General features: G+C 33.3%; 1 protein-coding gene across 3 annotated transcripts in view; it reads left to right on the plus strand.

The window, feature by feature from the left end:
• Nucleotides 1-15,305, plus strand: part of LOC114328896 (RUN and FYVE domain-containing protein 2) — a 143,564-nt gene that overhangs the window by 84,926 nt on the left and 43,333 nt on the right. For 2 of the 3 annotated variants that reach the window (XM_028277876.2, XM_028277875.2), the window contains exon 8: nucleotides 11,248-11,345. In XM_028277876.2, coding sequence (XP_028133677.1) covers nucleotides 11,248-11,345 — 98 coding nt within the window. The other variant, XM_028277877.2, reaches the window with a different exon arrangement.

Here is a 15,305-nt window from a genome sequence, read left to right on the forward strand (position 1 = left end):
TATGTTGTTGCAAAGACTGCACTTTTTTGTTTAATTGCTATTTGTCATTATCAAGGTATAAACAAATATACAGTTATATAAATATGGTTTTTATTCACTTGTGGATAAATATGTATGACAATCTCAATATAGTTCGATTATCCGAACAAATCGGTTTTCCGAACACCCATGTCCCCCAATTAGTTCGGATAATCGACGCTCTACTGTACTACAAAAGAGCATTGAGTTTAGGAAAAATATTTACATGTGCTTTATAGATTTCGAAAAAGTCTTTGATAGAGTACCACATACATTACTATTCCAATGCTTGGACTTAGTTGATCTGGACACGTACAATACATTGCTAAAAAATCTGTACTACAATCAGACCGCTTGTATTAATGTGGATCAAGAAGTTTCAGCTAAGTTTCTATTAAGCGGGGTGTCAGACAGGGATGTGTTATGTCGCTGGCATTATTTATTACTTTATCGAACCATTTTTTAGAAAGCGTTAAATAATCGTCGCGAAGGTGTTAAAATCGGTGGTGAAATTATTAGTAACATCAGATACGTAGATTAGACCGCCCTAATGGCAGAGCGTCTTATAGAAAACCTTCAAACCCTACTTTAAACGACGAATGTACTGCAAAGGGCTTAACAATCAATAGACCGGTAAGGATCTGTTTTTAGGTGGATGTGAGAGGTGGCATTCAGATTTTTGCGGATAAAGTTAGGTGATACCTTCGTTAATAATAATTGATTTATGCTCCTTCTCAAATATGCCCGGAACATTAATAAAAAAAATCAAATATTTAAAAATTTCAAAAAATTTGTTTTTTTTTTCTACTTTTTTTTGCTTATAACTTAAAACTATTCATTTTAGAACAAAGTCCTATAGGAATAAAACAAAGATTAAATTAATTAAATTTTCTACCAGATGCGATTGGTTAAAAATGTCTTAATTTATCACCCTTGCTTCAAAATAGCAATAAATATAAAATAAGGGGGCAAAACAAGCCTGTCCTTATTCAATGATTTTCCATCACTTAGGGCCGGTATTTCCAACCTCACTTAAGCCAAAGCTTACTTTAAGCCTTTGCTTAAGCTTAGATGCTTGTATTTCCACTTCAATTTGAGGCTTAAGCCTAGGCTTAAACCAAATAATTTTAAGTTCGCGCAGGAGTTGGTTTAAGCCTTTGCTTAAAATTTGTTTTCTGTTTTTTGAGGTTATTTCTATAGATTATTATTAATTAGAGAGTTATTTTGAAAACCAACTTTTGAGTAATAACGTTATTATTAGATTATTAAATAATCTATTAATCTATTAATTTATTAATCGTAAAACGATTATTAAAATTCTTACTACTTTTGGAAGGTGCAGGCACATGAAAATTATTTATTTCTACAATGGGTCTATTGAATAAAAAGAAGTATTTGCTTTTACTTACATATATTTAAGTATTTACTTAATATTAATTGAATAAAGTCATTTCTTTAATGCTTTATTTAATTACTATTAAGTAAATACTTATTAAGTAAATATGTAGACCCAATGCTTGGTAGGTATATTTATTTTACAAAAATAAACTTACATTCAAATTTGCCATTTTAAGGAATATATCCAATAAACAAAAATACAAAGACGGATCTATTGCTTATGCAAAATAACAATAACAATATAACCAGAGTAAATATCGGCAATAAAATAAACTAACAACACATGCACCATGTACACAAAATTAAGTGAAGTAAATGACATTGATACCGATTACAACATAAAATTAAACGTCAACAGTAGTGTTTTTTACCTCAGAACAGTTAGTTTTCGTATTTTGACGTATTCAGAGGTACCAAACCAACTAACTTTGCAGTTGAGCATCAGTTTAGTTAAGTAAATGATGGAAATACGGCACCCGGCTTAAGCTTCTCCTTAACTTTTGACACAGGCTTAGCTAAGCAAAAGCTTAAGTAGCTATTGAAATACCGGCCCTTAGGTTACACTTGGAACCTTCCTAATTCGCTTAGAAAAATTTTGTAATGCGCTAAAACCGTACACCAAATTTCATTAAAATTGACTTACTAGATTTTGCATAATAATTTTACAATCTAAACTTTTATTAAAAAATTAAAAAATTTTAAAATCTTGCACACAAAAACTAGAACATACAAAGATTTGTCAATTTTTTTACATATAAAGAAGTACTCCACCTATCAAATGCACTTTACAGAATTGAAATCGGATTATTTAAGCAGCCTCAGCAATGTTTTAAAGTTATAAACAATTTTTTGGCTTATAAACAAATTACTGCTGTGGCCAGGAGGGGGTGCTACGGGCTCCTTTATTTAGATGGACTTACCCAAGTTTTTTTTTATGTATTTTGACCCGTAGAACACGAATTTTTTAAACAAAGAACTTGAGGAATTACATAAAATCGATTTTTATTGCGATTTATAAAATCGCAAAATAAAACATTTTTTTGTATTTCTTGGGTAAGTCTAAGCAAAAAAATGTTCTTACAAGTTTTTTCGTAGGATGCATAGTTTTCGAGATAAACGCGGTGGAACTTTCAAAAAATCGAGAAATTGCAATTTTTGAACGCGAATAACGTTTGATTAAAAAATAAAATAGCAATTCTGCTGACAGCATTTGAAAGTTTAAGTCAAATTATACCGGTTTTAATTATTTGCATTGCTAAAAATTAATTTTTTTATTATTAAACAAAGCTATTTGTTTATAAGCCAAAAAATTGTTTAATAATTTAAAACATTGCTGGGGCCCCTTAAATAATCCGATTTTAATTCTGTAAAGTATATTAGATAGGTAGAGCACCTCTTTATATGTAAAAAAATTAGCGAACTTCTAAATGGTCTACTTTTTGTTCAGAAAGATTTTTAAAAATTTGAACTTTTTTAAAAACATTTAGATTGCAAATTTATGATGCAAAATTTATTAGGTCGATTTTAATGAAATTTGGTACACGATTTAAGTATGTTACAAAGAATTTCCTAAGCAAATTACTAAGGTTCTAAGTGCCACCAAAGTGGTTAAAAAATATTGAATAACAACAGACTTATTTTGCCCCCTTATTTTGTATTTATTGCTATATTGCAGAAAAGGTAATACCTTAAGACATTTTTTACCAGTCGTATATCATACAAAATTCAGTTATCTTTATTTTATTTCTGTACGTCTTTGTTCCAAAACGAATCGTTTTAAAGTTACAAGCAAAGAAAGCAGAAAAAAATCGATGTTTTCGAAATTTTTAAATATTTTAATTTTTTTATTAATGTTTCGGGCATATTTGCGAAGGAGCATAAGTCAATTATTATTACTGAAGGTGTCACCTAACCTTATTTGCAAAAATCCGAATGCCACCTCTCACATCCAAAAATAGACGTTTTTTCGCAGATCCTTACTGGGCTACAACACAAAGAAAACAAAATGGATGGTGGTCGGATAAATTAATATCGAAGACTCACTACTAAAATTAGATAACAAAATCTTGGAAAGGTCAAAACGTTTTAGATATCTGGGTAGCTGAATTGACTGCAGGGTTGAAAGTGGTGGGGAAATTTCGACCAGAATAGAACTTGCACGAAAAAGCTTTTTTAGTTGGCGTTCTGTATTGTGCAGTAGAAGTCTGTCATTGTCCACACGTCTAAGAGTATTGAAGTGTTACGCCTGGTCCGTTTTGTTCCATGGATGTGAAACCTGGACAACAAAAATAAAAAATCTTAACAAATTAGAAGCGTTCGATTTGTGGTTACAGTCGCATGCTCAGAACCCCATGGAGAGCCCACATATCTAACGAACGTGTGCTAAAGACCAGGCACAAAGAGCGAGAATTGATCAACATCATTAAAATGAGAAAGGTTTAATACTTCGATCATATAATGAATATTCCTAATTATCGCTTACTCCGGTTGGTCATCAGGGCCGTAACTACCATTGGGTGGCAACCGGGGCAGTGGCCCGGGGCCCCCGACCAAGGGGGCCCCGTGCATAGATTTTAACGAGGAAAATAAAAATATGTATTTTAAAAGCCGATCCCAACGAAATATTTTCAAATGACACAATTTTAAAAAGACCGCAACTTAGTTTTAATTTTTCACTGGGGAAATTAGTCTTTTAGAGTAAACTGCAATTGGAACAGAACAAGGACCCTGAGGCCTGAGCTAATCTGGGGCGCCCGAGACCTTAACATAAAAATTTAAATTATTACTTAAGAAATTAGTTGTCGGCGTAATAAAACCTAAAATGCCATTGGAAGAGGTGGGCTCGGGCTAAGCTGGTGCCGCCGAGATCTTTCGTAAACATATAAATTGTAACTGAAGGAATTAGTTATTTTGGCGAAATAAAAACTAAAATGCAACCGGAATAGGGACCCCAGGTCCCAGCTACTTTGTCTTAATCAATTTACCCCAGACCACATCTTGGTACGTGAAAGGAAGCACATATTGAAAAGAAAGGTATACATAAGATAAAATGAGCACATTAGGATCAGTCCCACCAGTACAGTGACCAGTTTCACTGAGTGTGCTTGGCTCACACTGCAATAGCTTAAGGCACCTCAAGGTGCTTTTAAATCAAAGTGAACACGAACGAAGGAACGAATTCGTAGGTGTTCGCTTGGTTATTCGTTCGGTACAAAGTAAGACAATTTACATTGTAGCGAACGAACGCATTCGTTAATAATCCGTTCGCAATGTCAGATACAGATGAAGCTGTAATCATTAGAGCTGCTAATTTTATAGTTATTGCAGGACATGCTGAAAAAAAAAGAAAGAAGAGAGTGTGGTGCACACATAGGAGGGAAAATGCGCTTTCAAGGGGTTAAATATCAAACATTTTTCCGGACCCCCCGTGCGTGGGGGTAAAGTCCCCAGACCTCCCGGTAGGGGGCCCCCAGATCACATTTGCCCCGGGGCCCCCCAACATCGTAGTTACGGCCCTGTTGTTCATTCAGGGCAAAATCGAAGGAAAACGCTATGTCGGAAGAAAAGAACTGTACTGTCTGCATAACATTAGACAATAGACAGGTCGAACGGTCGAGGAATTGTTTCATATAGCTGCCGACCGAGAAACATTTCATCAGCTTGTTAATACGAGGATAGTCAACTTTTGAAAACAAGCATGGTACACAAAGAGAACGAAAAAATGTTAAATGGTCACTTTATAATAATAAGCATTTATCAAATATCTATGAGCTTAAAATGTGTAAGAACAGAAATATAATAACATGGGACTGTTAGTACTAGGCAGGATGTTACTTTCAATCAACAAGTTTTAAAATATATTCAATAAGTGCTCAAAGAATGGTTTAGAAAATTTTCTATAATGAGAATGGAGTACCTTCTCTTTTCAGATGATCAGTCATAAGTAGTATAAGTTACGTTTATCGTAAAAAATGGAGTATTGTCTTCAAAAGAAACTTGAAAAACATGATCAACTTTGAATACAGGTCATTCCAAGACATATCAATGTGAAAGACGTAAGGATTAAAGGTATGCGCGCACTTCACCGAACCGACCGGCACCGGAACGCACCGCTACAACTCGGAATTAAATTCCGTAACACACACATTTTTACCGGCAAAATCCCATCAGCTCAGTCAGTGGATTTACATATTTCATGGAAGATAGATTCAAAAATTATTGTTATTAATGTTAGTTCGTTGTGCGAGGAACAACAAAATAAACGTCCAAAAGGGAAGTTTAATAAATGAGTGTACGAAATTTGTAAAAACAGAAACACGGAAAGTGTTCGCTAAGTCATCAAGCAACGCACCGCACTGTTGATGTGTTATGTTTTCGTAAAGTTTGCGCTGATTGGTTTGAATAAAGAAATACATTAAATTGCCATGTTGCATTCCGTTAATGCATCAGGTGCGCACGTACCTTATATCTTGCATGTACAGTGGAACCTCGATAACTCGGATTAATCGGGACCGCGGCCGATCCGGGTTAGCCGGAGAATATGGTAAAATTAATTAAATACGGTATACCTACAGATAAACTCTATTATAATTGAAATAACATGAAATTTATGTGCACAGTACACATCTAAATTACCAAAAACACATAAATACAAACCTAAGCAAACGGAAGCGAACAATACAAGACTGTACTACACGCAAAACAGTCACAATCGGAACGATGTTATGTTATTTAAGAACAGTGAAGATTAGACCATTGTTTAAAAAAGAATTTTTTAAAGGTGCTTGTTGTTTCCGATAATTCAAGACAATGAACGTCTCTCTGCCGATGCCGCCGTGTGCCATGAGTCATTTTTACTAACGTGTAGTTCAAATTACACAAATACACATTATCTCTCAAATATTATATTACATACTTACATTTTTATTTTGAATTGTTGAAATGTTTGTCTGATGAAAATCGGTGCGGGTTAGCCGGACTTCCGGGATATCGGGGCCGACTTATCGGGGTTCCACTGTACTTTAAATAACTGGAACAAGAAATGTGGACAGGGGGGAGTAAAAATAGACGCAAACTATATCCATAGATAGATGATCAAATTATTTTAGCAGAAGACAAAGACAATGACGTCTACACGATAAAAAGCTGGAAGAAGATTTTAAAAGCTGGTGTTTGATAATTAATTATTATAAAACACAATAAATGGTCATGGAAACACCGCAGAACTAGAGATAAATATAAACAACTCAATAAAACACACAAATAAATATAAATACTTGGGGGTTACTAACAAATACAGGATCAGATGAAAGGCATAATAATAAATAAAATTAGTAAACGAAAGACAATAACACGACAATTACACTCGATTATATGGAGCGACGTAATATTGAAATTCTGAAATAATATTGAAATTCTCGATTATATGACTGAAAATTGAAATTTTGAGCGATATTAATTTCAACCAAAACTGAACACCAAATCTTTAAGACAATAGTGTAAAGCTGCTCACTGCATGGCTCAGAAATGGGTGACAAATATAATAATGGAAATAAACGCAATGGAAATGAGTTTTAGAGAAGAAGCTGCATATTAACACTAATAAACCCCCTCTGTGGCTCAGTGGTAAGAGCGCCTACCTTTGGATTGAAAGGTCCGAATGGTCGTGAGTTCGAATCTCACCAAGGTCAGGAAGTTTTCGTTTATTATAAATTAATAAATGAAGATAGTTTCTGTCCTTGTGAGATCGGTACTCACCGGAGGGACCGCAGACGTTCGGATACAATTAGCGTATCTTTGCAAAGACAATGACGTCGACTTTGCAAAGTAACAAGACACTTACTCAACACACACACACTACACATGACATTAAGTACCTCATGTTGTGACTGGATGAATGACATAAAGTCCATGCCATAGCCAACACTAATAGACAAAGTGAGAGAAAAAGACTGTATGACTTGTACACACTTCTATATAAGTCAAAACTGCAACAGGTGTATGTTTTCAAGAAACAGATACGTAAAACATTTATTAAAAATCAGCTAATTTATTAAAGCTCATTTTTAATAAATGTTTTACACACTATCATTTTTTTGAAAATATACACCTGTTGCCGTTTTGACTTAACGTGAGAAATGACCGAATTAGAGAACTAATAAATCTGAAGGAGACACAAAATGACGAAATAGAAAAACAAAAATTGTTCTGGTATGGACATATACAAAGTAAGGACGAGATAAAAATATCGCTGAGAAATTGGAAATGGCAATCAAATAGAAGGATGAGAAGATGACGTCCCAGATTACAGAGAAACGCAAATAAAGCAGCAATGGAAAAAAGACACCTCACTTAAAAATACATATATGATAACACGGAATGGCGATTGAGATGTGATAAACGGCAAACAAACTATGCTCTGTAAAGCCACAGATAAGTAAGTAAATACTATAAATATGAGAGCAGAATGGTCAGTCAAAATCTATATTATTAATTATAAAGATATTCAGAATAGAATAACATTGAGGTAATAATTAGTTACAGCCTTTTTTTATTATTCTAGTATAAAGCTTCTACTACTGATGACAGGCAAATATCTCTATAGTATCCGCACACGGCTTCTTCTCCTTTTTTCTGTATTGGTATCAATATGTTGTCTTTCCATTCTCTCGGCATTTTATTTTTTCTGCAAGCTTCTCTCATTATTTCCAGCAGCCATTTCTTTCCATCTCTACCTATGCATTTTATCATTTCGGGATCAATTTTATCTGATCCGCTGGCTTTTCCTACATTTATTCTATTTATTGCTTCTTGAAGTTGAAAAGATAAATTGTGATGAAATTTTAGAAACACAGTTCTTAATACTACATCCATTTTATACATAAATTGGAAAAGTATCGTAAAAAAACTAATTATGTACTAATATTTGCAACTTCACAACATGCATTTATCATAGGCCAAAAATGTCAGGTGGCGACGCTAGGTATCGCGTCAGTCATGCACGGAGCGAATATGACATTCATATTATATACATAAGGAATAAAAAATGTTAAAGTTTTGTGGTAATTAATAACTTGATACAACATTATGGATTCGTATTTCGAGCGGGCGAAAAAATTCTGCTTTACTGCTACTTTTAGTGCCCATACATTTTATATTTTTTTTAAACACAACCTTTTTACATCCTTATCCTTCTGCACTACAACAAGTCTGCTTTTTATCATACAAATAAGATTGATTGTGTATAGGCATGTCCGTATAAATTATTTTGTTCATTTACTACATAGATATTCTATTCTACTTTGACTGATTATAGGAATGTGAGATGGAACTAACACAGAAAGGTGAGATGGTGAGTCGTCTGCAAGCGAAAGCTGGTCAGATCGGAAAGATCCTCAACAACTTAGAGAAATACAACCATCTGCTTAAAGACGATAAAAGACCAGCTGATAAAAAGTCTATACACGACAGAAAACACTCACTTTCAAAATCGGTTATAAAAGAAAATAGAAAATGCGAGGCTGCGGAAGAATCTGGAGGTGCCGGAGTAGAAAAAGAGGCCGTATTAAAGGAACCCATACCTTCCGATTCTACCGAGTCTTTCATTAAATTAGATTTAGATCTTAACTCTCCAGAACCGAAAGAATAGTCTATTATTAAAAATATGTAATTCCCCATTCGACTATATGTGTCTGTGGTAGCTTGTTTGAGTTGTATGCCCTCAAAAGGTATTAAATTAACGAAATTTACAAAAATTTCAATTATTTTGTTTTTACAAGTTAAAATTGTATTTAAGTGTGAATTCAGGATATGAAATTAGCAGTTATGCTCTCTATACTAATTTTATTTCTGTAATGATAAGTAAATAGGTAAAAAAGTCAAAAATATCGATTTTGAAAGTTCTTTAGTACGTTAAAAAGGTCGATAAAAAGCGATGAAAAGCGAATGAATCTCAACGCTTAGTTGAATAGTTAATTTCAAAATAGAGCTTAAAATCAGTCATTTCTATTACTTTTTATCGAATTTTTTAACTTAGTAAAAAACAGTCAAAATCGATATTTTTGACTTATTACTTATCAGTATCAGTACATATTTTACCTCCTATTTAATAATTAATAAATATATAATAATTATTAATATAATAAACATTTCCTGTTGTCACATTCCATGTTATTAGTATACAGAATGTTTTAGTCAGTAAATATCGTGGGATTTGAAAAGGGAGTCCTTTTCTTCAGTTTTCTTTCACTTGTAAGGGTAAACCACAATTTAAGGTAATGAATATTTCCTACTTCTACTACCTACCTGATTTCTCGTTGAATATACTAATAAAATTAGATGTTTTATGACAAACGTACGGAGATATGTCTACAGAAAAGAAAGAAAGAGGGCGATAACTAATTTTTAACGAAAACCAGTAAAAACAATAAAGGAAGTTAAGAAATTAATTAATTATTAAGGGAATCAGAATAAAATAATTATTTGAAAATAAAATAACAAAGATGTGACGTCCATAACGTTACAATAGTTATAGAAGATATGGTATAGTTTGTATGCAAATTTCAAATATATACAGGGTGTCCCGAAAAGATTGGTCATAAATTATACCACACATTCTGGGGTCAAAAATAGTTCTATTGAACCTAACTTACCTTAGTACAAATGTGTTCATAAAAAAAGTTACAGTCCTTTGAAATTACAAAATGAAAATCGATTTTTTTCAATATATCGAAAACTATATTAGAGATTTTTTATTGAAAATGGATACGTATCATTCTTATGGCAGGAACATCTTAAAACAAAATTATAGTGAAATCTGTCCACCCCATAAAAATAGTATGGGAGTTTTGTTCCCTTAAACCCCCCCCCCCAAACCTTTGTGTACGTACCAAGTAATTCATTATTGTAGTACCGTCAGTTAAACACAACGTTTTTAAAACTTTTTTGCCTCTAAGTATTTTTTCTATAAGCCAGTTTTTATCGAGATGCGGCTTCTTTTTTAATATATTTACATAAAGATTTGATGGGGGTTTTGTTCCGTTAAACCCCCCAAATGTTTGTGTACGTTCCAATTAAACTATTATTGTGGTACCATTAGTTAAACACAGTGTTTTTAAAACTTTTTTGCCTCTTAATCTTTTTTTGATAAGTCACCTTTTATCGAGATGTGGCTTCTTTTTTAAATATACCTAAAAATGTAAAATAAATTTTCAGATTATTAACAGGTCTCTATAATCGCGTACTTAACCATATACAAATATGTGGTCGATTCGACAAATATTCAAAACATCTCGATAAACACTGGCTTATCGAAAAAGTACCAAGAGTCAAAAAAGTTTTAAAAACATTGTATTTAACTAATGGTGCCACAATAATAATTTAATTGGAACGTACACAAAAGTTTGGGGGGTTTAAGTGAACAAAACCCCCATACATTTTTATGGGGTGCACAAATTTCACTTTAATTTTTTTTAAGATGCTGTTCCCATGAGAATGCCACATGTCCGTTTTCAATAAAAAATCTCTAAAAGTTTTCGATATATGAAAAAAAAATCGATTTTCATTTTGTAACTTCAAAGGGCTATAACTTTTTTTGTGAGCATTATTGTATATAGGTAAGTGAGGTTCAATCAACCTATTTTTGACCACAGAACCTGTGGTATAATTTATGACCAATCGTTTCGGGACACCCTGTATAACGATATTAACTGACTAAAACATTTTGGTACAAAAAAAACAAAACATAATTACTTTGTTTAGGATTTATTTGTGTTTAATGAAAGTATTTCATTATAATGTATTCCCTTGGTATGTAAATGTGACTTATTTTAGGAAAGCGAGGCTTCTCTAAGGCATAAAACTGAGTTTATTACCAAACTAGAAGCTAAAGCACAATCTATGACCGATACCATACAATCTCTCGAAAATAAGTAGGTACTTTTATTTATTTCTTTTTTTATTATTTTTTTATTTATTGTTGTATAAAATGATGATCAAAACTAAAAAATTTAGAACGATCAAAATATCTCGAGAAAGCTACAAGGGGTCAAGGCATAAACGTAACTGGAGACCAACTTAGTCACCTCAGATTCGCGGACGACACAGTCCTGATAACAGATCGCAATGATCCTGCCATCGAAATGTGCGAAAGGCTCTACCATGACTCTCATGAAAAGTGGGTTAAAGATCAACAACTCAAAAAGACAAGTGATTACAAACCTCATTCTGAGTGAGAACATAAACATAGCTGGAACAAGTATAAAACAAACATCAGCATACAAATATCTGGGGCAGGAAATTGGCATAAGTAGAGATAACCAGACCAATGAACTAATGCGTAGAATAGGATTGAATTGGGAGGCTTATGGAAAGCTAAGGGCTTGTCCATATGCGGGCAGTTTGTCAACGTCGACCGAGCGGTTTACCTGTTTCCCCCTGTTTTTCGTGGTATTAGGGTGAAACTTCAAAAGCGGCATTAGGGTGAGATCAAGTAAAAGAGGTAAACCGTGCAGTCAACGTTGGCAAACCGCCCGCATATGGACAAGCCCTAAGAGATGTCTCCAAATCAGCTCTTCTCATGGAATGAGAATACACACAATTGTATACAACACAGGCATCAAGAGACCAAGACGACGTTCAAACTTAAGGTTACTAAGGGACTATGATAATAAACAGTCTGGTACATACAGTGATGAGCGCGCTAATAACCGGCAAAATAACGCAAAATAGGGAAAACATAATACATGGCGGAACAAAAAGAGATGAAACTAGTGGAGATGGAAATGATCGTTATAAACGTATAAATTAACGTTACATTACAGTATTTCCCACCTTTAGACGTCTGTGACAGGAGTATTTTATAAAATTCTACTGTCAAAGTGACAGTTGTCATACTCCTCTGATACGTCTAAAGGTGGGAAAACTGTAGGTTTGTTCGTAGTACTATCCAAACGATCAGCAACCGTTGTCAACGATCAGACGCATGCGCAATTAACAGTTAGCGTTATGCAGTTAACATTTAGCCTTCGTAGACTACGAACGCGCATGCGTCTGATGTTTGGCAACGGTTGCTGATCGTTCTACGAACAAACCTTATGTAATGTAATATTAATTTGTACGTTTATAACGATCATTTCCATCTCCACTAGTTTCATCTCTTTTTGTTTCGCAATGTATTATGTTTTTCATCTTCTGCGCTATTTTGCCGGTTATTACCGCACTCATCACTGTATAACAACTAACATCAGACATGCGTGGACAGAGAAGTTGCATCGGTAGAGTACACTGAGACTGATGATGATGATGGTAATGATCATCATCAATTAACATTTTGTGTGCAGCTTACATAAATAGGCTCAACGTGAATCTATGAGCGTGCTTTTAATCTTTGTAGTTTCCGTATTATCCTTTTTTATTAGTTTGGTCCTTTGAAGTTTTCTCGAGTTGTTATTGCCCTTCCTATTAAACAGTTTTGACGTATTTATCGACTGATTTCATGGATTTATCAAATATTTTTCCATGAGAGAGAAAAGTATTAATGAGACTGATCATATAAAATGAAAGGTAAAAAAAAAGCGACAGAGTGGTCCACTATCATGTGAGAAGAGTATGTTATTAGCTTGATTTCGTAGTTATTGATTGCCTTTTGGATTATATATCGTTGTTGTTGTCGCTTTGTTAAATGTCATTTTAAAACCGCGACGTTGACGTTTCCAAAAGAAAATTAAATATATTATCATTGGAAGTTATTTAGCAGAATAATTTTAAGAATAAAGCAAGCTCAAGCCCATGTCACATACGACCTATTTTTGATACGTATCATTGGTGTATCATTGTTGCTATCTTGAAACCTAAAATTATTTGTACCTCTATAATTTGTTTCCGTCGTTAATACATTTTTTTGAAAACTCGTTTTCTTGTTCCTATTAATACAGACCTGGAAGCATTAATCGGCACATTTAGAAATGCTTGAAGACCAGCATTAAAAATTGATTCTTCTTCTTTGGGGCCGCACAATATGCAGCGTGTAGGCGTTCGTGCTGGTTATCGAATGTACAGAGATTCTTCTTCTGCTTTTCTTATTATGGTACTAACATCAGGTAAGCCGCACCAGTTTCTGATGTCTCTGAATGTTGCTTTCGTCTAAGGCCTCTTCGACCTTTAACCTTCGACCTTTACCCATTAAGATGACATTAAGGAGATTATATTTGTCATTTCGTAGAATATGGCCCAAGTAAGAAACATTTCGTTGCTTAACGAGATCTAATAATTATCTTTGGGTATTAGCTCTTCTTAGGACCTCAACATTTGTTACATTGTTCACCCATGGAAATGTAAGCAGCCTTCTAAGACGCCACATTTCGAAAGCCTCCATACGATTCAGATATCTCACTTAAAGTTACCAGATCTTACTTCCGTACATCAGGATGGGCTATTCAGGACCCAGATTCTAAGTGTTCTAAGATAAGATAATGTAATTCTAAAGACACTTCATTGTGAAGGAGATATTAGCCAAATATAATGAAGGAGTTGCTACTTTTATCTTCACTTCCAGGCCACAGTCTCACTTGTAATTTAATGTAGTTCCAAGGTACTTAAATATTTTCAATAGCTCTATTATTTATATTCACGTGAGTGTCTATATGGGGCTGTCTGCTGGTTACCATATATTTGGTTTTTGCTATGTTGATGTTAATGTTTCTCTCTCGTTCCATTTATGATATTCACTAAATACAGCTCTTCTATATTGTCTGCTAGTATCTTCAGCATTTTTTAGATTATTAATAGGAACACCTGCAATATCTTTTCTACATAAATGTTAAACAGTAGTGGGGGAGAATAAAACCCTACCTTACGGCTTTTCATTGTCTCCATTTCTTCTGTGTATAGGTCGTTGGAAATCCCGTCAGAGGGATTATAGCAGTAAAGAGATATGTAAAAACACTACATATGCCTGCCTGGGCCTAAGATAGAGTAACGAGTAAGCAAATACTATTTAGAAATGTATTATTCATTATTTTCTTTTGGAAATGTACATTTTTTTATCATACATCTTATTTAGCCTTATAATTCCTTTAACTTTGACATGTGATAGATATTTTGCGAAGTATAAGACTAAATAATACGACATTTATTTAGTTGAAGTTTGCTTATATAATAACTTTTATCTGAGTAGGGTAATATATTTATATAGTAGGATATCGTTACTAATCATATATTAAAAAAAATGTTGGCAAACCTTCACTACCGGCAGCTGCTAGATTTTAAGGTAATTTTAATCAAAATCATTTTTAAAATGATTAGGAAAACACTTATTTGCATCCCAGTTAATCTCTTCACAATGTTAACTATTACAAATTTAGGGAATATTATGAGAACTAACGTTTTGTGTAAAAAAATACAAACAAATTAAAATTTATGAATTTTTTTTTCTAATACATATACACTTTTCCAAGAAATTAACACACCACCTTAAAAAATGGTCATTTTTTATGTCTCAAATTTCCTAAACCTGTTGTCCGATTTAAGTGATTTTTTCAATATGTTATAGCCTTATTCTTTAACAATATCGCTGTAATAATATTGATGCTAGACAGTTAAATTGTCATTGAATACCGTGTGTACCAATTAAACTGTTTTTTTCTTAAAGTTCGCAACACCCTGTGGAATATTCCATCATTTATAAAATACTGAAATCGAAACCTAACTATAGCCTCACGTTTTCTTAACATTTTGTTTTTTGATTCATTCGCTTATGTTGGATAATAAAAAAGTTAGGTACTTTACCAACTAGCCAAGTTTTTCATCAATATGTCCTCATTTTCTGCTCAGTTTAATAAACAAGCCCAAAGTAGGCTGTGAGAAATTAACAATTTGATAAATGTCGAATT

This window comes from Diabrotica virgifera, chromosome 2 (assembly GCF_917563875.1).
Source record: "Diabrotica virgifera virgifera chromosome 2, PGI_DIABVI_V3a".
Lineage (NCBI taxonomy): Eukaryota > Metazoa > Arthropoda > Insecta > Coleoptera > Chrysomelidae > Diabrotica > Diabrotica virgifera.